The 23830-nt window shown below is 43.0% G+C and overlaps 1 protein-coding gene across 2 annotated transcripts in view; it reads left to right on the forward strand.

The window, feature by feature from the left end:
- LOC132869708 (copine-8) overlaps nt 1–23830 on the forward strand; it is a 302212-nt gene that overhangs the window by 148154 nt on the left and 130228 nt on the right. For both annotated transcript variants that reach the window (XM_060903046.1, XM_060903044.1), the window contains exon 6: nt 19481–19557. In XM_060903046.1, coding sequence (XP_060759029.1) covers nt 19481–19557 — 77 coding nt within the window. The remainder of the gene's footprint in view (nt 1–19480; nt 19558–23830) is intronic.

A 23830-nucleotide genomic window follows, 5' to 3' on the forward strand; every position in this document is an offset into this window, starting at 1 on the left:
TTATTGACTTAATCTTCAAATGAGAGACTGGAGTCAGTAATCACAAGGATTTTCACTGTAGCACATGATATAATTGAAAGGCCTGAAATGATAATAAAAATAAGTTTAATTTACTGTAAATAGTGCCTTTCTCGCATCCAAGGTCATTTTACAGTTACAAAAACAAACAGGAAACAAAAGAAAAGTCAGGATGTAACTCCAGTGGCATAGCTGCACACAGTGCCCCCGAAAGGGTGCACAGAGGTGTTTCCTACACTGCCTGCACAGGCGCTCCAATGTCACGGGCAACAGCACTTGGAACACCGTGCCATGGATCTACCAAGTAAGTACAGAAACATCACCGCACAGAGCACTGGGCTACCCCAATGTTAATGAGACCAACAAGCACACCGCAGTCCATAGCGAGTAGAACATGCATCACTCACGGCGGACCAAGGCCTGGGGAAACTGACACTCAAGACTGGGTCTGAAGCTACACCACAACCGGCGGACAAAAAAAAAAACAAAATTAGCAAAATGTTAAAACAGAGAACAAACATTAAAAACACACAGAAAGAAAAAGTTATGGTGAGAAGCAGCAGCCAAAACACGCACAGCATCCTTTCAACCGGAAACGGAAAAGTAGAATCGGAAGTAGAATTTCAGTCTTGTTGGAATTAAAAGGAAGTTACTCAGCATGCAATGTCTAATGTCCTTTACATGTTCCTCAATTTAAGATGGTATCTGTCATTTTGTGTGGCTGAAACATACAACTGTGTGTCATCAGCATAGCAGTGAATGTTTAAAACATATTTACAAATAATTGTTCACAGAGGTAGCATATATAGGGAGAAAAAACAGTGGCCCTAGAAGAGAACCTTATGGAACACTAAACTTTAGTTTTATATGCATAGAAATGTCATTATTAACATTTACAAACATAATGGTCTGTCAGAAAAGACATGAGCTGAGCAAGAGCTGTTCCCTTTTCTCCAACAAAATGTTCCAGTCTATCGAGCTTCATTGAGAATAAATAGTATAAGCAAGGAGACACAATACTGATCAGAGGCCAATAATAGGTCATTTACTACTTTAACCAGTGCTGATTTAATTGTATGATGAGGTCTAAACCATGACTAAAATATTTCAGCTTAGCTACTGAGTTACAACCTTTTGTAGCATTTTGGAGATAAGGGGGAATTTTGATATTGGAGAGCAAACAAACATTCAAGGCCAGCTTTCGTAAACAGTGGATTGATAGCCGCAAGGTCGAAAGACTTAGGTACATAGCCTATCATATGGGAAGAATTTATCACTTTAAAAGAGATTTGATAGCCTCTGGTTGTATTTTCTTTAAAAAATTGTTATCATATTGTAACCTTCAGTGAGATTGGGAAAAGTAAGGACTCAGGTGGCAGATGTGAGAGTGTGGTTTTGATTTATTTGGGGGGTTATTTCCCACTCTGCTTCACAGCATGGCCTTATTTTATCTGAAATATGTACTTGAAACCAAAACAAAAACCAAAACCCTCCTTACTCATGCACACAGAATAATGCTGTCAGGGAAGGTTGCTTGTCTCTGCCACTGCTTTCATCTGGTTGATATTCTCTTACTCACTGACAGACACATAGAGTAAAAATAGTGCATCATCAATTACACACAGGTGAACAGTCATTCATTAGACTACCCACTCCTTTCTCCAAGACCCCACCCCCTATTCACAAACATCACTAAACTACAGTATTAGTCAAAAGTTTGGACACATCGACTCATTCATTGGTTTTAGATTTCCTCTATTTTTTTTTTTTTACTATTTTATATATTGTAGAACAATGCTGAAGAAATCAAAACTATGAAATAACATACGGAACATATATGAAATGATGTGGTAAACAAAACTTGTTAAAAAAATACCTTGAAGACGCTTTGCACACTATTGGCATTACCTTAACCTACTACATGAGGTAGTCACCTGGAATGATTTTCAATTAACAGGTGTGTCTTGTCAAAAGATAATTAGTGGAATTTATTGCCTTCTTCATGCATTTGAGACTAAACGGTAAATAGTAAATAATAAAAATACAGTAAATAGCCCTATTCTACAACTGTAGTCATCCATATTATGTCAAGAACCACTCAACTAAGTAAAGAGAAACGGCATCCATCATTACTTTAAGACATGACAAGTCTTAATTAATAAAAATAAAGAAAAAACATTGCATTAGAAGGTGTGTCCAAACTTTTGACTGGTACTGTATGTCCCCACTACCACACAATAGTTCAAAAGTTGGTAATTTTGACATTAATTCAGTAACTTGGATTGGATACAAATGATTCTGTTTGCTCCACTGATTTGGTAATATTGGGCTCAAGTTAGTTTAGGTATCAGATTGTCTGACATTACGTTTATACTCTGAATTTTATAAATTTTCTTGTTGCTATATTTTGCTATTGTACCGTACTAAATAGGAATCTGCGTTTTTGTTTTCTGTTTGATTGGAGTGATATGCTGATCTAGCAGCAGTAAAAGCCTTTTTCTTGAGCAGGCTTTCCTTCCAGGCAGTTGGGAAGACTACCAGCTTAGCCTGACACAAATTTAGATTCTGACTTGTGAATGTGATCATTATACATTGTGTGAGCTTTCTTTTTTATGTCTGTGTTTAACTCATGGAACAGTCTCAGTCTCAATAGAGTTAATCCTGGGTGATGCCTCCAGGCAGCTGCCTCACAGATGGTTGGTTTAATCTGTTTGTCTTCTGCATGGACCCAGCCATGGATTGTTAATAATTAACTAGGCCTGCCATAAGATTATGGATTTTGTTACAAAAATGAGTGCATTACCTGCCTGGGAGTGCAAACCTGGGACCGGAGCACAGAGGAGAACAGCCCCATGGAGTCCTCTCCCTTCAAGGATTTGATCCATGCCCTCGCCACGGCCCAACAGAGCCAGCACCAGGCGCTGGTCGCCCTCCGGAAGGAGCAGGAACAAAGGTTCGAGGCCCTGGTGCTGGCGCAGCAGGAAGATCACCAGGCGTTCCGGCACCTACTCGCGTCGGCGGGGTCCACCACCTCCACCGCCGCGGACCCTCCCCACCTCACCCTAATGAAGATGGGCCCGCACGACGACCCCGAGGCCTTCCTCGCTCTCTTTGAGCAGGCAGCAGAGGCGTGGGGCTGGCCAGTGGAACAGCGTGCGGCGCGCCTCCTCCCCCTGCTAATGGGCGAGGCGCAGCTGGCCATGCTACAGCTCCCCGCCGACAGCCGGCTGGTCTACGCCGACCTCCGCAGGGCCGTCCTCCAGCATGTGGGGTGCAGCCCGGAGCAACAACGGCAGCGCTTCCGCGCACTGCGCCTGGAGGAGGTCAGCCAGCTGTTCGCGTTTGGCCAGCGACTCCGGGACGCCTGCCAGTGGTAGCTGAGGGCCGACAACCGCGACGCCGAGGGAATCGTCGATCTGGTGGTGCTGGAACAATTCATTGCCCGATTTCCCGAAGGAACAGCGGAGCGGGTCCAGTGCCATCGCCCGGCGTCGCTGGATCAGGCCATCGAGCTGGCGGAGGACCCTTTGGCGGTTGTTCCGACGGCAGGACAGCATGTCTCCTCTTCTCCCCTCTACTCTCTCTCTCTCTCCCCCTCCCCTTCTGTGCCCTACTGTTTCCCACTTCCGTGTCTGTCTCTCATCCCCCCTCAGGTGAGTGAGCTCCGGAACACCGGTGCAGAGAGAGAGCCTGGGCTGGTTTGCTGGAGCTGCGGGGATCCGGGGCACCTCCAGCATCAGTGCTCGGCGATGGAGGTGGGCGCGGTGGTCTGGATCCCCAACGCGCCAGGGACCGCCCTCGATTGGGCCGGAGCGTATCGCATACCGGTGAGTATCCAAAGGGATACGTGTCAGGCTTTGGTGGACTCCGGCTGTAATCAGACCTTAATCCACCAAAGCCTGTTGCAAGACAAGGCATTGGGAAGAGCACAGTTGGTGAAGGTGTTGTGTGTGCACGGGGATGTTCACAACTACCCTTTAGTGTTGGTCCACATTCTATTTTGAGGGGAGAAATTTAAAGGCGACGGTTAATCCTTGCCTTACCCACTCGATAATTTTGGGGACTGATTGGCCAGGATTTCGGGAATTAATGACTCATTTAGTGAAGAGTGGGGCCTGCCATAGTTCAGCAGGGGGAGGTCCCGGTGTGGCACTGGCGGGAGCAGCTGTCACAGAGCCGTCTACGGTACGTCTTCACTGCGTCAGACTGAGGAGCAGCAGGCTCCTCCTCCCTCTCTCGGGGAATCCCTCGCGGATTTCCCATTAGAGCAGCTGCGAGACGAGACTCTGTGGCGTGCGTTTGACCAAGTGAGAGTAATCGATGGTCAAACGCTCCAGCCAAACACCACCCCATCCTTCCTCTATTTTTCCATTATTAAGGATAGATTATACCGAGTGACGCAGGACACTCAGACTAAGGAGCCGATAACACAGCTTTTGATCCCAAAGAGCCGCCGGGAATTTGTATTCCAGGCGGCTCACTTTAATCCCATGGCTGGACACTTGGGGCAGGATAAGACACTAGCCCGAATAATGGCCCAGTTCTATTGGCCAGGGATTCGCGGCGCTGTCCGTAAGTGGTGTACAGCATGCCGCGAATGCCAGTTAGTAAATCCAGCGGCCATTCCAAAAGCGCCTTTGCGCCCTCTGCCATTAATCGAGACCCCGTTCGATAGAATTGGGATGGATTTCCTTGGGCCATTAGATCGGTCAACACGAGGATATTGCTTTATTTTAGTTCTGGTGGACTATGCAATGCAATATCCGGAAGCAGTGCCTCTTCGCAATATCTCAGCATGTAGGATTGCAGAAGCACTCTTCCGCATCATCTCCCGAGTTGGAATCCCCAAAGAGATTCTGACTGATCAAGGCACTATGTTTATGTCACACACACTGCGCGAACTGTATGGGTTACTGGGTATTAAGTCGATCCGCACCAGCGTTTATCACCCACAAATGAACGGCTTAGTTGAACGGTTTAATTGCACCCTCAAAAACTTAATTAAGAAATTTGTAAGCGAGGACGCACACAACTGGGATAAATGGCTGGAGCCCCTGTTATTCGCAGTGTGAGAGGTTCCACAAGCCTCCACGGGGTTCTCCCCGTTTGAATTATTATATGGGCGTAAGCCGCGTGGCATTCTTGATGTACTGCGGGAAAATTGGGAGGAGGGACCTTCAACAAGCAAAACGGAAATTCAATACGTTATTGACCTGCGCGCAAAACTCCACACACTCACGCACCTAACCCAGGAGAATTTGCGGCAGGCCCAAGAATGGCAAATCCGCCTGTACGACAGGGGCACGCGCCTTAGGGAGTTCGCACTGGGAGATAAAGTACTCGTGTTGTTGCCCACGTCGAGCTCCAAATTGATCGCCAAGTGGCAAGGACCCTTTGAGGTCACATGTCGAGTTGGGGACATTGACTATGAGGTGAGGCGAACGGACAGGGGTGGGGCGTTACAGATTTACCACCTCAATCTGCTAAAACTTTGGAACAAGGAGGTCCCCGTGGTGTTGGTGTCGTTGGTTTCAGAGAAGGCGGAGCTGGGGCCGGAGGTTCAAAAGGGAACATTGACATCACCCACCACTCCGGTCCCCTGTGGAGACCACCTCTCCCCGACCCAACTCACGGAGGTTGCCCAGTTGCAGACAGAATTTTCTGACGTGTTCTTGCCCCTGCCTGGCCGCACCCGCCTCATAGAACACCACATTGAGACGCCCCCGGGGGTGGTAGTGCGCAGCCGCCCTTACAGGCTGCCTGAACACAAGAAAAGGGTGGTTCGGGAAGAACTCGAGGCCATGCTCGAAATGGGCATCGTTGAGGAGTCCCATAGTGACTGCAGCAGCCCGGTGGTCTTGGTTCCCAAGACCGACGGGTTGGTCTGGTTCTGTGTGGACTATAGAAAAGTCAATGCGGTGTCTAAATTCAATGCGTACCCAATGCCTCATGTTGACGAGTTGCTCGATCGACTAGGCACGGCTCGTTTTTATTCGACACTGGATTTGACAAAGGGATATTGGCAGATCCCCTTGACTCCGCTATCCCAAGAAAAAACGGCCTTTTCCACACCGTTTGGCTTATACCAGTTCGTCACACTTCCTTTTGGGCTGTTTGGGGCACCCGCTACGTTCCAGTGGCTTATGGATAGGGTCCTCCGCCCTCACGCCACCTACGTGGCCGCATACTTAGACGACATAATCATCTATAGTAATGACTGGCCGCGGCACCTAGGACACCTAACGGCCGTCCTTAGGTCGCTGAGGCGAGTGGGTCTCACAGCCAACCCAAAGAAGTGTGCGATTGGGCGGGTGGAAGTACGGTATCTGGGCTTCCACTTGGGCAATGGGCAGGTGCATCCCCAAATCAATAAGACAACAGCGATTGCGGCCTGCCCGAGGCCCAAGACCAAAAAGGAGGTGAGACAGTTCCTGGGGCTGGCTGGCTACTATCGTAGGTTTATACCTAATTATTCGGACGTCACCAGCCCGCTGACTGATCTCACTAAAAAGGGGGCACCAGACCCGGTCCAGTGGACGGAGCAATGCCAGCGAGCTTTCTCTGAGGTAAAGGCTGCACTGTGTGGGGGCCACTGTTTCACTCCCCTGACTTTTCCCTCCCCTTTATTTTGCAGACGGATGCGTCAGACAGGGGGCTGGGGGCGGCTCTGTCCCAGGAGGTGGAGGGGGAGGACCGCCCAGTGCTGTACATCAGCCGGAAACTATCGGTGCGCGAGGGCAGGTACAGCACCATTGAAAAGGAATGCCTCGCCATCAAGTGGGTGGTCCTCACCCTCCGCTACTACCTGCTGGGGCGCCCTTTCACCCTCTGTTCGGACCACATGCCCCTGCAGTGGCTCCACCGCATGAAGGATGCCAACGCGTGGATCACCCATTGGTATCTGGCACGGCTCCCCGGCCTGAGTCGGGCAGTGGGGGTATATGGCAGTGGGGGCATGGTCGAGCATCGGTCTGTGAATGGAGGGCGGAGTCAGGGAAGGTAAGTGGCAGAATCACTGGACCTGACGGGAATTAACCTGTGTTTGTGTGTCTTCCCCAGTGACTACGCCCTATAAGATTAGAGGGAGAGCAGAGGAAGGGAGCTCTCTCCCCAACCAGAACACTTGTGTGTGTGTGTGTGTGTGTGTGTGTGCGCGCGCGCGCGCGTGTGTGTGTGTGTGCGCGTGTGTGACTGGGAGAGTGTCCTGGATGTCAAAAGCGGTAAAGCTTAAATAAAAGAGTTTAAGAGAACTCAGTTCTGGCCTGCCGTGCTTCTGTGCTCCACCCACCACAGAGCATTCCTACATGTACATACACGTTCGATGGAATAATTTTAGATTTTACAAAAAGTTAAGAACAGGGGGGTAACTTACCAGTATTGAGTGCTGATTCTGATTGAATGTAATTCAGTGTTCTGTCAATTCAATGTGAATTTACAAAGTCAAAGTTCTAACAATAAAAATGGTACAAGTCCAAAAAGCCTGAACAACAACCCAATTTATATACGAGCTATATACAGGTTGACAGTTCAAGTTCAAAGTTACTTTTGGTAGTAGTTCATTGTTACACTGCAGTTGTTCAAAACAAAAGGGCTTTGTTGAGTGAAGTCCACAAGTGAAGTCCTCCTGTAAAATTCTCTGTCACTTTTCTTCGCCTCCAAGTAGAACTTTGACAATATTTCCACTATTGCTCTCTTTTCCAGTTTTTCGATGTCCATTGGTATGTTTTTCTCTTGTAAATATACATGAAGAATATCCAGTGAAGTTTTGGTAGCCTTTCGGGTGTTCAGCGCATCTTTAGTTTCAGTTTTCAGTTGATTTATTTAGTGCTTAAACCGAGCACTGGATTAACCCTGTCTTCTCTCTCTCCCAGCCGACAAAGAAATGATTGCGCAGCAAAAAAGTTTTGTCATTGGACCTTCGCATGAGCTCCGAAGTGTGACATCATGTTGTCTTGACAACATGCAATATTATAACAATATTGCATGCTCATTCTCCATTGGGGAGAGTGATGTAATACACGAAGGATAAGCGATATGATAATAATATTGCATGCCATCAATAAACCGTTAGAAGAGAATAGAATACATGTTTTTATTCCATGGAAAAAGTGGCCCGTATGTACCGTATAATAATATGGCATATAGAATTGCCTTCAGGGCGGCACGGTGGTGTAGTGGTTAGCGCTGTCGCCTCACAGCAAGAAGGTCCTGGGTTCGAGCCCCGGGGCCGGCGAGGGCCTTTCTGTGCGGAGTTTGCATGTTCTCCCCGTGTCCGCGTGGGTTTCCTCCGGGTGCTCCGGTTTCCCCCACAGTCCAAAGACATGCAGGTTAGGTTAACTGGTGACTCTAAATTGACCGTAGGTGTGAATGTGAGTGTGAATGGTTGTCTGTGTCTATGTGTCAGCCCTGTGATGACCTGGCGACTTGTCCAGGGTGTACCCCGCCTTTCGCCCGTAGTCAGCTGGGATAGGCTCCAGCTTGCCTGCGACCCTGTAGAAGGATAAAGCGGCTAGAGATAATGTGATGTGAATTGCCTTCACAAATTTACATGCCTGAGTTACTACTGACAAGGGGTGGAAGTCATACCGTTACCACTGACACAGACGTATATCATTAGCTCCTGTCGGAACCCTCTTAGAAAGCCTGTGATTGCCTTATAAACAAAAATTATGTGCAGTGTCCAGCATCCTGGCTCCCAACACACAGCTAACTACAGCTGATGATGTCCATAATACGTAGCTTATTTTGCATATTGTAGAATAGAGTTACCTATAACCAGAGCACTTTTAGCAGGCTTCTCAGCAGGTACCTCATTAAAATACAGTAATAATATTTGAGACCATTCTGTTTGAAAAGATCTGTTGATCTGTCAACAATGTACAGATTTCTTTTTTGTAACTGTCTTCTCTTTATGTGTGCATAAAAATGCACACATGATCACAAATATCTATTTACCTGTTCCTGTTACTGTGGCAGAAGTAGGTTCTCCTAATTTTCTTCAGTATGCCTTTATGTAAACAACAGCATGGTTCCACATCTTACTGACATCGTTTCTCATGGTGAACTATTACAGTCATGACCCAGGTTTGTCTCGTAATTTGAGAGCATGTGTCTTGCCTGTGGGTCTGTGTTTCTTTGTGGTGTCGTGTCCTGGAAAATATATGATGATGCCATACAAGATGATAAAGCTTTGACCTCTGTAGTGGCAGCCTGTTGAGTTAAAGAAATATGGACAGATCTTCAATGCTCTGTTTTTGACTGTGCTTTTTCTCGCTGTTATTCGCTTCCCTTGCTTTTATGATTCTTCAATATGCACTGGTTCAAAACTGAGGCTTTTCAAAACCTCCTGTGAAGAAACTAAATCATCCACTGAGACAAATCAATGGCAGATATTTTTTTTTAAATGTCACTTTTTAGTGTCTCTTGTAATGACTTTCAAAAACTTCTGATTGGCCAATTGTTTTGAGTAGAAGTTGGCTAGAAAAGGGCCTACCTTTAGATTCAGTGCCCTTTTGCACTTGATATCATGGGAGAATCTAAGCAACTCAGCCAATACCTCAGAACAAAAATGGTGGAAATTCACAAGTCCAGTTCTTCCTGAGAGCAATTTTCAAACAATTGAAGATACCATGAACATCTGTATGAACAATTGTATGCAAATATGTTCAGATACTGTCAAGGAAGGAGGCGCAAATTAACTCTCAGGGATGAACAAACCTTGGTATGAAAAGTTCAACTGAACCCCAAGACAAGAATAAAGAAACTGGTGAAGGAATTGGAGGCATCAGGGATCAAAGTGTCTACCGGTATATCCGCCATTAAAAGTGTACAACATTGTGATGACCTTAAAGAACCTACTCATTAAAAAAAAAAGGCCGGATTGAATTTTGCAGGTGATCCGCAGCCTTTTGGAGGAGTGTTTGCTGGTTGAATGAAACAAAAATTGAACTGTTTGGCCATAATGATCAGCCCTATGTATCAAGGAAAAAGGATGAGACTTTTAAACAAGCAAACAAACAAACAAACAAACAAACAAACAAACAAACAAACAAACAAACAAAAAACCCCACCAGCCCTCCACTGAAGCATGGAGATGGTAGCATCATGTTGTGGTGTGGTGGTGTATGTTTCACTGAAAAAGAGACACTTCAGAAAATAGATGGTATCATGGAAGATTATCAAGGAGGATTATCTAACAAGTAGAGTCTCTCAAAATGAAAGAGAACTTTATCTTACACCAAAAAAATGTTAATTGCAAGCAATTTGAAAATACCTATTTATGTTAGGGATATATGACTCATAGTAGGCCTTTAAAAAATACAGTATTTTGCCATACACTACGTACATATTTTTAAGTGATGAATATGTGGCTGCATATGTGTAGATGCCAGTCAGAATATATGGTCGAATAACAATTCTTCACTTAGCCAGATTTACTGTGCACCGCATATCCGCACTGACTCGAAAACTTGCGTACACCAAGGTGAGATTTGATGTGAGATTTGATTGTCGCCTCCACTCACTTCCACGTTGATAAATGCCAAGCTTTGTGTGAAAATGACTGTGTAACACTCACAGGTTCGGGAATGAGGAACTGGGAGACAAGCTTGACAACTCAAGGCGTGTTTTACTTTTACTCGATCACTTTTCAGTGACTTTATTTCTCTTTCTACTTCTAGCACACACACACACACACACATACACACACACAGAGCGCTGGGTAGCTCAGTTCTCTCTCTCTCTCTCTGAATACCCACTTCTCCCTGAAAAGACAGAAAACAAACAAGAATCAAACACAGGTGAAACTCATCACGTGTTACCCGCCAGTCCTACCTGTCTCCTCACCGCCCATAGCTGACGCTTGACTACGCCCCCGCTGCCACAGACCATATCCCCAGTTTTCTATCGTATGTTCGTTTTGTAAATGAGGGCCATTGTCTTGATACCAAATTAATGAAAGGACTCACTTAGGTTGATGATTCAATATGTCTGCTCACAGTAGACACTCTTTCATTTCCTATGAAATGATTCTGTTAAACATATTGTAATCCATCCACTGTATAATTCATCCACTTTACAAGAAGAGCTGTCTCCCCATCCACTCCATCTGAGCACATGTTATGTCAGCCCGACTTAACTCCTGTCTCCTATTGCATGGATCTAAATCATTATCTAATCCTCAAGCTCAGTGCCGATTCTGAAACTTCACTCCTGTGCATCTGTGCTAGAAGTGTTTACCCCTGGAGGCACAGACACACATATAGCACTGAGGAGTAATTGATACAATCCCAGAGATTCTAGTTGCTCACTCAAGTCCCATGACTACAAACAGCTTTCCCCCAAATTATCCCACAAATCACATATACACTTTTCCTATTGCTTCTCTTACTTTCTCTTTTCATCATCACAGGGGATGAACACACACACACACGCACACACACACACACACACACACACACACACACACACACACACACAATCAATTGCACCCTCGCAAGTCCAGCTAGTAGAGACAAATACCCTACATCCAGTCACTAACCTCCCAGGGATTTCAGTCCAGGCCAAACTCATTATTGGATGTGTTAACATGTGAGTTACTGTGCTGCCAGAAGCAGGTGAAAATTAAAGGAAGAAGGCCATAGGGATAGAGGAGCAAAGTATGTATTTATTCTTCTGTTTACAAGAAAGAGATGCGCCTGTGTTTCTTATTCTTTATTGGATCTGTCGGTGGAGCCTCACACAGTAATTGGTAGCGCTCATGGGAATGGAGGAGTGTCAGTGTTAATGCAGAGTTTTATAAATAGCTGTAAACAGTTCACTGATGGGAGCAAAGCCCATCTTCTTCAACTAGCTGTATCCTTTCAGACATACACAATGCCTGTAGCACTGCTTCTGAGGGAAAACTTCATGAACACAGTGCCCTTATCATGGAATAGTTCAACCTGTTTACTGATCTGTGTAAAGTGTTATGGCATAACACAACCCCAATTCCAAAAAAGTTGGGACGCTGTGTAAACTGCACATAAAAACAGAATGTGAAGATTTGTAAATCATGGAAACCCTATATTTCATTGAAAATAGTACAAGAACAACATATCAAATGTTGAAACTGAGAAATTTTATTGGTTTTGAAAATTATGTGCTCATTTTGAATTTGATGTCAGCAACATGTTTCATAAAAGCTGGGATGGGGGCAACAGATGACTGAAAAAGTTGTGTAATGCTAAAAAAAAACTAATTTGGTTAATTGGCAACAGGTCAGTAACATGATTAGGTATAAATAGAGCATCCCAGAGAGGCGGAGTCTTTCAGAAGTAAAGATGGGGAGGGGTTCACCACTCTGTGAAGGACTGCATGGGCAAACAGTGCAACAATTTAAGAATAACGTTCCTCAATGTAAAATTGCAAAGAATTTGGGGATCACATCATCTATGGTCCATAATATCATTAAAGGATTCAGAGAATCTGGAGAAATCTCTGTATGCAAGAGACAAGGCTGAAAACTGACATTGGATGCCTGTGATCTTCAGGCCCTCAGGCAAAACTGCATTAAAAGCAGACACGTGTCTGTAGTGGAAATCACTGTATGGGCTCAGGGACACTTCAGAAAACCATCGTCTGTGAAAACAGTTAATTACTGCGTCCACAAATGTAAGTTAAAACCAGATATAAACAATATCCAGAAACACTGGCGCCTTCTCTGGGCCCGAGCTCTTTTACGATGGACTGAGGCGAAGTGGAAAATTGTCCCGAGGTCTGACAAATCAAAAGTAGAAATTCTTTTTAGAAATCATGGACACCACATCCTCCAGGCTAAAGAGGAGAGGGACCATCCAGCTTGTTATCAGTGCACAGTTCAAAATCCAGCATCTATGATGGTATGAGGGTGCATTAGTGCACATGACATGGGTAGCTTGTACATCTGGGAAGGCATCATTAATGCTGAACGATATATACACGTTTCAGAGCAATATGCTGCCATCCAGACAAAATCTTTTTCAGGGAAGGCCTTTCTTTTTTCAGCAAGACAATGCCAAACCGCTTTCTGCACATATTAAAACTGCATGGCTCCATAGTAAAAGAGTCCGGGTGCTAAACTGGCCTGCCTGCAGTCCAGACCTGTCTCCCATTTAAAACATTGGTGTATTATGAAGTGCAAAATAAGACAAAGGAGACCCAGAACTGTTGAGCAACTGAAATTGTACATCAGGCAAGAATGGGACAACATTTCTCATTCAAAACTACAGCAATTGGTCTCCTCAGTTCCCAAACGTTTACCGGGTGTTGTTAAAAGTAGATGTGATGCAACACAGTGGTAAATATGCCCCTGTCCCAACTTTTTTGAAATGTGTTGCTGACATCAAATTCAAAATGAGCATATACGTATATTTCAAAAAACAATGAAATTTCTCAGTTTCAACATGTGAAATGTTGTCTTTGTACTATGTTCAATGAAAAATAGGGTTTCCATGTTTTGCAAATTATCGCATTCTGACTTTATCTACAATTTACACAGCGTCCCAACTTTTTTGGAATTGGGGTTGTAAGTCAAGCAAGTACAGCAAGCAAGGCAAAGCTGTGCATCAAACTGTCTGTTTAGAGAACCAGTACATTAAGTTTGTTGCAGAAGTAAAAATGTGCTATAGGTCCATTGTTCTCAATAGCCCCTTATCCTGCTACCACTTGATACACTTTTGTAGTACCTCATGATGATGATGATGATCATCATCATCATCATAGTCCTTTATTTGTCCAAGCAAGCATGGGTTGGACTGTCATCTGATGCTTTTCCTCCATTCGACTTCATCTTGTGCAAGGCAACTGGATATTCCTTTGGATCATAGATCTTGATCAACAGCTTAATGCCAGGTTTTCCGATGGCGGCCATGACCCTTGGAACCATTCACCTCCACGCACTGGACATGTTTCATTCAACCAGTTGCTTTCATCACATCTCTCTACGTGGCCAAACCAACGTAATCGACAGCATCGTATCTCGTTTTCAAGGCTTTTGGCGAACAAGGTGAAGGCATGCTTTACAAGAGCACATATGTCTAGCACAAGACATAGCTTCTACCTCACACGTCAACCTCTCTTCCATGCAGTGTTCACTGGTAACTCAACATGTTTTGAGGCAAAGTGGGCTAAATAGACGAAATGGGGGTAGGGCAAGTATGCTACGCCCTGCAAAAAATAACAGCATTCTTGCCTAGCTTGTATAACATCTGTGATGAATTATTTTAAGGGTTTGGTTTTGCAAGGTGGAAAGTAGTGTTGTAGGGAGAGACTCTGTTCGGAGGTTCTGTAAGTTACGGGTTAATTGCTAATTAGGTTTCACTTGTGAGATGGTGTCTCTGTGAAAACACTCAGATCCTGGCTGTCCAGGTTGGCCTTAGTAAGGGCACACAATCGTAAAAACTAGCTCCAACACTTATTTATGATGCTATATTTGTGTGGTACCAATTTGCAATAAAAACAATGCCACAAAAAGTTTTAATTTTTGTTAGAAACTGCAGGATTCTTTTCATCATGACCTCAAGGACCTAGGAAGTACCGCCCATTGCACCTCCCATTCTATAAGTAGAGGCCTGGACCAGGCCTTCCTCCTTTTGCTCTCTTTTTTCCCTAAACACTACTGTAGTGTTTTCTGCTGTTCTGACGATGTTGCCATGTGTCTTTTGATTCATCTTCATTAACCATGGCATTCATCATGATGATCACCAAAGCACTCATGAACTAAACTTTGTGAAAGACAAGAAACAATAAACTGAATATTGATTGTAACTTCGTTTCCTGGTGGTGTGTGGCTCCAGTCAGAACTTCTATATCCACAACAATTTTGCTCATCCTTATACAGTTTCCTTGATGTATTTCATGTCAAAAACACTACAGATATGTTTGCTACTCAGTGTACAGTAGAAATTTACCCTTACAGGTACAACGGTGGTACTTAAGGCCCAGGACTGTAATTAAGGTTTTCTACCAACATTAAGTCGAACAATAGATACAGTAACACCTCACTGACAAACATTTACACAAACCCCATTTTTGTGTGTGGTAGTCATGCTAATACAATACACAGGCTTCTAAATTTATGTCTCATATGTGACCAGTAAAAATAACCACAGTGGAATTGCTAAATTCTCATAAAAAGGCACTATGCAAACATTAACCAAGCATGTCTTCTCTGAGAGTTTTAAATATTAGTTTTAGAATAAAACAATATAAAGTTCTGAAGCCAGCCATTGAAAGGCAATGCAGCAGGAAAGTGGAGCAGAAATTGGTCATATTCTCAACAGTCTTCTTGTCATATCAAGACAGCTACTAGTTCATAGCCCAACGTCCTGAAAATGATGAAATGTGCTTTTCATCCCTCATGGGAGGAGGACTTTTTTGCTTCGTTTTGTTTACTTGTAAGATGGATTAATGTAGAACATGGTGTAAGATGTGAACAGACACTGAAACTTTCCAGTCTCCTTGTTTTCATCCAAGTAACAATGTAGCACATTGGTTAGCTTGATAGCTTAATATTATCTCATCTCATTATCTCTAGCCGCTTTATCCTGTTCTACAGGGTCGCAGGCAAGCTGGAGCCTATCCCAGCTGACTACGGGCGAAAGGCGGGGTACACCCTGGACAAGTCGCCAGGTCGTCACAGGGCTGACACATAGACACAGACAACCATTCACACACACATTCACACCTACGGTCAATTTAGAGTCACCAGTTAACCTAACCTGCATGTCTTTGGACTGTGGGGGAAACCGGAGCACCCGGAGGAAACCCACACGGACACGGGGAGAACATGCAAACTCCACACAGAAAGGCCCTCGCCGGCCACGGGGCTCGAACCCGGACCTTCTTGCTGTGAGGCGACAGCGCTAGCCACTACACCACCGTGCCACCCCATTATAACATTATATTTCACATTACAACTTGTAACTTTGCAACTATATCATGGCTTCCCAAAACCTTAAAATGTTGACCGCTTGGAACATAATAGGTCAAAGGTAAAATTGTCTTTTGACCAAAATATCCAGCAAACGCTGGCACAATGATGAGCCCTCAATTGAATAAGTACATAATGTCTGAAGGGATGTATAGTAGTTTCATATTGGGTGCACCATACAGGAGGCAAAGTATGTCAGAGAACTACAAAAAATGTACCACATACAATTGCTTACATTGTAGGTGATGCAAAATAAGTCTGTAATCCCATCACATGTAGGAAGTGTACAGGTACAGGTGTGTACAAAGGTGAATGGGTTTCACGTGAGAAGCAATATGGTCACTTAAACCAGTGGTGGAGATTGTAAGGCACACACACAGTGACAGTTTGTTGTTTGAATGTTATTGCATCCCTATGTGGCAACAGTGAAGATTTGCTGAATGAAGCACATAATATTTACAATACACATGAAAATGCCAGGTAAATGGTTGTCCATCTCAGCTGTCCTCTTGTGACCAGTTCACTTGAGATGGATGTCATTACGAGGTGTTTTGTGTTTAGATGTGGCATTTGTCTCTGGAGTCTGCGACTGTTCTTTCTTTAGATAAGGAACAAAAAAAAAACTGCCATAAGGCTGGAAAAACAGGAGTCAATCAGAAATAATGTTTGCTACGTTGTTAAGAGAAAAAAAAAGGCAATTTATGGAAAAACGGATTACAATGAAGCCATACCTATCTTCATACATACATCTTCTTTTTCTGTTTGTGCTTCTCAACTTTGATGTGTTGTTTAAGATTGGTTCATCCTTGGATACCTTTTTTACAAATGTCATGGTAAAATATGCAGTTATCTAGTTTATCTTGAAGAATGCATCCTTAACCCTTTCACCAGTTCAGACTGCTATTCCGGTCTCACTGTGTAATAGGGAAACCCCTGTGTATCGTATATGCCGATTGGTTGAGAAGTTGGATTCCCTGGGACTTCCTATGACGTAATTTAGATAAGCACAATGCTATTTTATGTTAATTAGGGTGATGCAGGGCAGCACGGTGGTGTAGTGGTTAGCACTGTCACCTCACAACAAGAAGCTCCTGGGTTCGCGGCCAGCGAGGGCCTTTCTGTGTGGAGTTTGCATGTTCTCCCCGTGTCTGTGTGGGTTCCCTCCAGGTGCTCTGGTTTCCCCCACAGTCCAGAGACTGTGGTTAGGTTAGGTTAATTGGTGGCTTTAAATTGACTAGTTGTGAAAGTGAGTGTGAATGATTGTTTGTCTCTATGTGTCAGCCCTGCAATGACCTGGCGATTTGTCCAGGGTGTACCCCGCCTCTTGCCCATAGTCAGCTGGGATTGGCTCCAGCTTGCCTGCGACCCTGCACAAGATAAGCGGCTACAGATGATGGATGGATGGATGGATGGATGGATAGGGTTATGCATGTTTGTTGTGAACATGTGTTGCATACTCTCAAAGCAGAATTCCTCTAGTTTCCAATGGTACCAAATATGTCATTATGTCATACACTCTAGTTCACTATATTTTCTTTTAAAATTATGTACTGGTTTATATTGAATTTATCACAAAGTTGCTTAGCGTGAATGGTATTTCTTATATAAAGGTATATATTGTATGTCAAAGTCCCTCCTGTGCCAAGACCTGGTCTTCCCAGGCAGTCCCCCATCCCAGTATTAACCAGGCCCTTAAGGCGCATTGGGCAGCACCTCTGATTCTATGTCCCTCGGCCTATCACCTATACAACTAAGGTGATAGTGAGGGGCTAATCCTCTAGTAACTGCAAGAGTTTGACTCCCCACTTGCATCTGTATTGCAGTAGGTACCATTTTTATGATGGTCTTTGGTACAACCCGACCACGAGTAGAACTCACGATCTCCCGGTTGAGAGGCGGACACGCTAACCACTAAGCCAACATATGCAGTATATATAGTGTATGCTAGTGTTTGCTATATATAGTGTATATAGCAGTCTGTATATGAAGTCATGCAATGGTGAATGGGTTAATTCAGTGTTGAATTTCACTTTATATGAATGCACACCACATACATTTTGCTTGGACATTTTTGATGACAATGGAATGGCAAAGGGATACTCGCCAGTTACAGAAGCCACCAACACTCTTTGGCTAATCTAAGTAACACGTTTACATTTCCGATCCACAACAAATCACAATGTTAAACTCGGATGCTATATCGGTTAGAATGGAGTGAAACTGTGAGATTTGACCCCAACTTATGACTCTCGTGGAGAAGGTAGTCTGAATATCCCAGCAGTGCTGCTGAACCTGACACATTATACAAGCAAGACGCACACTAACATCCTATAACAATGTAAATAGTATATACTGTTTATCCACTATGCATGCAATTACCCTCTAATTAAGGCTTAAATGTGTGCCTTTATCATAAGTTATTATATTTCAATAGTGTGCTAGAGTACAAAAGCTAAAACAACAATAAAACTTTCATTACCGACTTACAGTTGCAGTGCTGCTGCCTATATGTGAATGAATTGCTAATGTAAAAATATAACTGTTGGACGTGTTACATTTTGTATTTTATACACACAGCCCACTTCATTAAAGTTTCCTCAAACTTTCATCACGATTCCATTTCCATTAGCCACTGCAGAAACAAAATCTTGGCCTGGTTTCCTCAGAACGTTCTTGGCTGACTTAGCCAGCAACTGCATATTGCCTTTGCCACTCACTCTGTCGCAGTCAGCCGCAGCTCATTACAGAGATGCTGGAAGAGTTGTACGCCTGTTCTGTTCATCTCCCCCTTTGGTTTGTATCAAAGCTTCCGCTGTTAGAGCAGAGATAAGGGCTGAATGTGTCCCCTTGCATTTCGCAGATCAGATCAATGGAAATAAAAGGAAGCTACAGCACCTGTAATGACTGGCAAGGCCAAAAGGATCATGGCATGCTGCTGTGTATCTCTCTCATCCCTGGTTGTTTCATGTCTCTCTGCTTTCAACTGCACTGTACATAGTCATAGTAATTGCAGTTAGCATAATTTAAGCTGGGGGCGGCATGGTGGTGTAGTGGTTAGCACTGTCGCCTCACAACAAGAAGGTCCTGGGTTTGAGCCCAGCAGCCGGTGAGTGCCTTTCTGTGTAGAGTTTGCATGTCCTCCCCGTGTCTGCGTGGGTTTCCTCCGGGTGCTCCGGTTTCCCCCACAGTCCAAAGACATGCAGGTTAGGCTAAATGGTGGCTCTAAATTGACCGTAGGTGTGAATGTGAATGGTTGTTTGTCTCTATGTGTCAGCCCAGCAGTGATTTGGCGACTTGTCCAGGGTGTACGCTGCCTCTCGCCCATAGTCAGCTGGGATAGGCTCCAGCTTGCCTGCGACCCTGTAGAACAGGATAAGCGGCCACAGATAATGGATGGATGGATGGATGGATAATTTAAGGTGCACACAGCAATTCCATGTTGATGATATTTCTGAGACTGTATCACATTTCTCTTTCTCCTCTCTCTCTCTCTCTCTCTCTCTCTCTCTGCAGGACTTCCTGGGACAGGCATTCTGTACTCTGGGGGAAGTAGTGGGATCCCTGGGGAGTCGGATAGCGAAGCCTCTCGGGTAAGAATCAGCATGCCATGTTATCTATTTCCCTCCTGTAGCACATCTACCTGTCAGTATTTAAACCACATCAACTTCTTTTTAATTAACTGAGGTCTCTTTCTGTGAAAATGGATGATCCGTGACTGTTCATGGGGACCAATAATTCAGCAAAATCCTGTTAAATCTGCACTGTTTCAGTGCCAGTGGTGATGATGGGAAATTAAGTTATAAGAAGGGACGGACTGTTAGAGATGAAACACCGGAAAGAGTTGGGATCTATGTGCATGAGCTTTAGTCAAAGGATTATCCAAGAAATCAGTGAAATTAATCAATGGCCAATCCAGACAAAAGGACAATCAAGGAATATGGCAAGCATCACAGAGCAATAAGGCCATCAAGAATAGCAATGCTCAGAACTTATACAATACAACATGATTAACCAGACTTTGCGATGCAGAACTACACTGAAGAATATATATACTAATGCATCTCAAAAAATTAGAATACCATGAAAAAGTTCCTTTTTTTCATAATTTAATTCAAAAAGGTAAACTTTCATATATTCTATATTCATTACATGTAAAGTGAAATATTTAAAGCCTTTTTTGTTTTAATTTTGATGATTATGGCATATAGCTCATGAAAATCAGAAATCCAGTATCTCAAATTATTAGAATATTCCCTAAGATCAATCAAAAAAAGGATTTACAATACAGAAATGTCCAACTTCTGAAAAGTATATTCATTTATACACTCAATACTTGGTTGGGGCTCCTTTACCATGAATTACTGTATCAGTGCGGTGTGGCATGGAGGTGATCAGTCTGTGGCACTGCTGAGGTGTTACTGAAGCCCAGGTTGCTTTGATAGTGGCCTTCAGCATATCTGTATTTTTGGGTCGGGTGTTTCTCATCTTCCTCTTGACAATACCCCATAGATTCTCTATGGGGTTCAGGTCAGGCAAGTTGGCTGGCCAATCAAACACCGTAATATCATGGTCAGCAAACCATTTGGTAGTAGTTTTGGCACTGTGGGTAGGTGCTAAGTCCTGCTGGAAAAGGAAATCAGGATCTCCAAAAAGCTCGTCAGCAGATGGAAGCATGAAGTGCTCTAAAATCTCGTGGTAGATGGCTGTGTTGACTTTGGACTTGATAAAATACAGTGGACCAACACCAGCAGACGACATGGCACCCCAAATCATCACAGACTGTGGAAACTTCACACTGGGCTTCAAACACCTTGGATTCTGTGCCTCTCCACTCTTCCTCCAGACTCTAGAACCGTGATTTCAAAATTAAATGCAAAGTGTACTTTAATCTGAAAAGAGGACTTTGGACCACTGAGCAACAGTCCATTTCTTTCTCTCCTTAGCCCAGATAAGACACTTCTGACATTGTCTCTGGCTCAGGAGTAGCTTGATATTAGGAATGCGAAAGTTGTATCCCCTTTCTTGAAGATGTCTGTTCGTGATGGGTCTTGATACACTGACACCAGCCTCAGTCCACTCCTTGTGAAGCTCTCCCAAGTTCTTGAATCAACTTTTCTTGACAATCCTCTCAAGACTGTGGCCATCCCTGTTGCTTGTGCACCTTTTCCAGCCATCCTTTTCAGCAGTGACCTTTTGTGGCTTACTCTCCTTGTGGAGGGCATCAGTGATCATCTTCTGGACAACAGTCAAGTCAGCAGTCTTCCCCATGATTGTGGTTGTGTGTACTGAACTAGATCGAGAGATACACTGTGTTCATACTGTTTTACTCGAACTCGAAATGAAATATTCTAATATTTTGAGATGGTTTTTTTTTCAGTATGCCATACTGATTAAAATTAAAGTAGAAAAATGCTTGAAACATTTTAGTTTACGTGTAATGAGTCTATAATATATAAAATTTTCACTTTCTTAAATAACTGATGGAAAGTATTGAACTTTTTCACATTATTTTAATTTTTTGAGATGCACTAGTGTGTGTGTGTGTGTGTGTGTGTGTATATATATATATATATATATATATATATACACGTGTATATATATACACAAATTCTACCCACATTCACTGGATATGAGCAGCTGTGCGCCCTGATTGGCTACTCTACTACTAGGATATCAGCTCATATACAGTGAGTAGAGAAAAACAAAATTGCGGCACGTGTTGCTGAACCAACCGAGAGCAAAATAAAAACTCTACTCGAAAGCAAAGCCCCAAAAAATACAAAAAAGCAACAGAATATGGAATGAAAGTATTTGATGGTATGAAATATATTTTTTATTTTTCAAGAATTATTATTATGGCATTTTTCACAAATTGCTACTGTCATTTCACCAATTTGTTTACATTCTAAATGGAAATAATTTTGTCAGACATTTTGTGAAAAGTTTTTATTTATTGAATTTGCAAAAATATATAAATGCTCTATTTCTCAAAATCTGGTGAATGTGGATATAATAAAACAGATATTCCACTCAATCTCGTCGTACATGGCTTATAGCCAACTCGGTGCTATGCGCCTCATCGGCTGTCAGCTCATGTACGACTCGATTTCGTGGAATAACTTAAATATATGAACCAAGACGTGAACCAGGCAGTGAATGAGGCGACTAGTACTCAGGAGATGGTGGTGATATGGTATATTCTACAGTAAATAATTAACAGTTGTGTCATTAGATGTGTTATCAAGGTAAAGCTAAAGAACAGCAGACAGCTTCTGTGTCAAGAGGATAAACTGATTATGAGAATTGCACTTTGCAATGAATGTGACTTCAGATATTGTTTTTATTTTCACCCATTTAGTTTCAGTAAATGCTTTTTTCTGGTCCTGGTTGCTGCTGAACACTGGGCACAAGGCAGGAATACACCCTGGATGGGACATGTTCCATCATAGGGCACCAATTACAAACACATGTTTACACATTCATTTACACCTCGGGATAATTTTGCATGGCTAGTTGTTTGGGAGATCCAGGAGGAAGTCTATACAAATACAAGGAGGCCATGCGAAACTCCATATAAATAGCAGCATGAGTTCAGGATCACTTTTCATTTGACTATCTATCTCTATCTATTCGTCAAATGTTATTTTATATAAATGCTAAAAATGCTAAATTTTCAGTCATGTTAACAATTTTTACAGAGACACTAGGGTTTATGGTAGCTGATCCTGTCTATAAATGCACATCTTGTATTGGGTATTTAAAAACTAAAGGAGCAAAGAGGTTTCCTGGTGGTTACTGAGGTTAAGGTTAGGGCAGGATTTAGGTGGAGGATAACATTAATTAGCTGCTTTAATAATTATGTCTGTGGAAGATCCTCTCAAAAAATAGTGAAACATGAAACATGTGTGTGCACGTGCACCAGAGCATGGATTCAAAAGTGAAAAGCTGAAGTTCAAACTGTCTAATGAGCTTTTTTCTTGTTCCTAATACTCTTATCCTGAGTCTGCTTGTCAAGTCATTATTCAAATCCTGATAATTCACTTATTATTGAAAATATTTGTTTGTAAAGTACTTTTTAAAAATTATATTCTAAATATTAATGTGTATTATTATACCAAAGACGCACTGATACATAGATTCACAAAACACCACACACACACACACACACACACACACACACACACACACACACACACACAAATAAAAATAATAAAATAAGAAACAAATAAATAAATACATTTATAAGCGAGTTTAATGAAATGATAAATATCTATTTATATTAGAATTTTTGTCTGAGCAGTGGGAGCTCAGTGGTTAAAGTTCTCTGTTTTATGAGTTGAATTCCCAACATTGCCAAAGAACCACCATTGGACCCTTGAACAAGCTCCATAACCATAAATTATTCAGCTGCGTGCCTCTGTCTACGTTCCAGATAACTTTCCATAAAAGTTTCTGCCAAATAAATGAACATTAAGTAATAAATAATATCTCACAGGCCATGCAGTTACACAAAAATAATACATGTTGGGGTGGTGTGATAAGGCCAGGCACATAGCAAAGTGGATTATTTTTGTATAACAGCCCAGTCTTGAATGTGTTGTTGTGCTTATACTACAGTGATTTACCAACGATTTCAATGTTTAATTTATTACAGAATGACACAGTGCACTTTTTCATGGTTTATAGTTAAAATGTAATGTTGTAGAACTTTTGTGAGACAGGGTAGTTTGTGTTATCCTCACCAGCAGATTTTCCTTTCCTGGGAAACTTTGCAAAGCACCACAACTGTTACAAAGCACTGACACTCAAGACTCCTTACATATACCGTGTCTTGCAGAAGTATTCATCCCCCTTGGCATTTGT

The sequence above is a fragment of the Neoarius graeffei genome, chromosome 21, assembly GCF_027579695.1.
Source record: "Neoarius graeffei isolate fNeoGra1 chromosome 21, fNeoGra1.pri, whole genome shotgun sequence".
Classification (NCBI taxonomy): domain Eukaryota; kingdom Metazoa; phylum Chordata; class Actinopteri; order Siluriformes; family Ariidae; genus Neoarius; species Neoarius graeffei.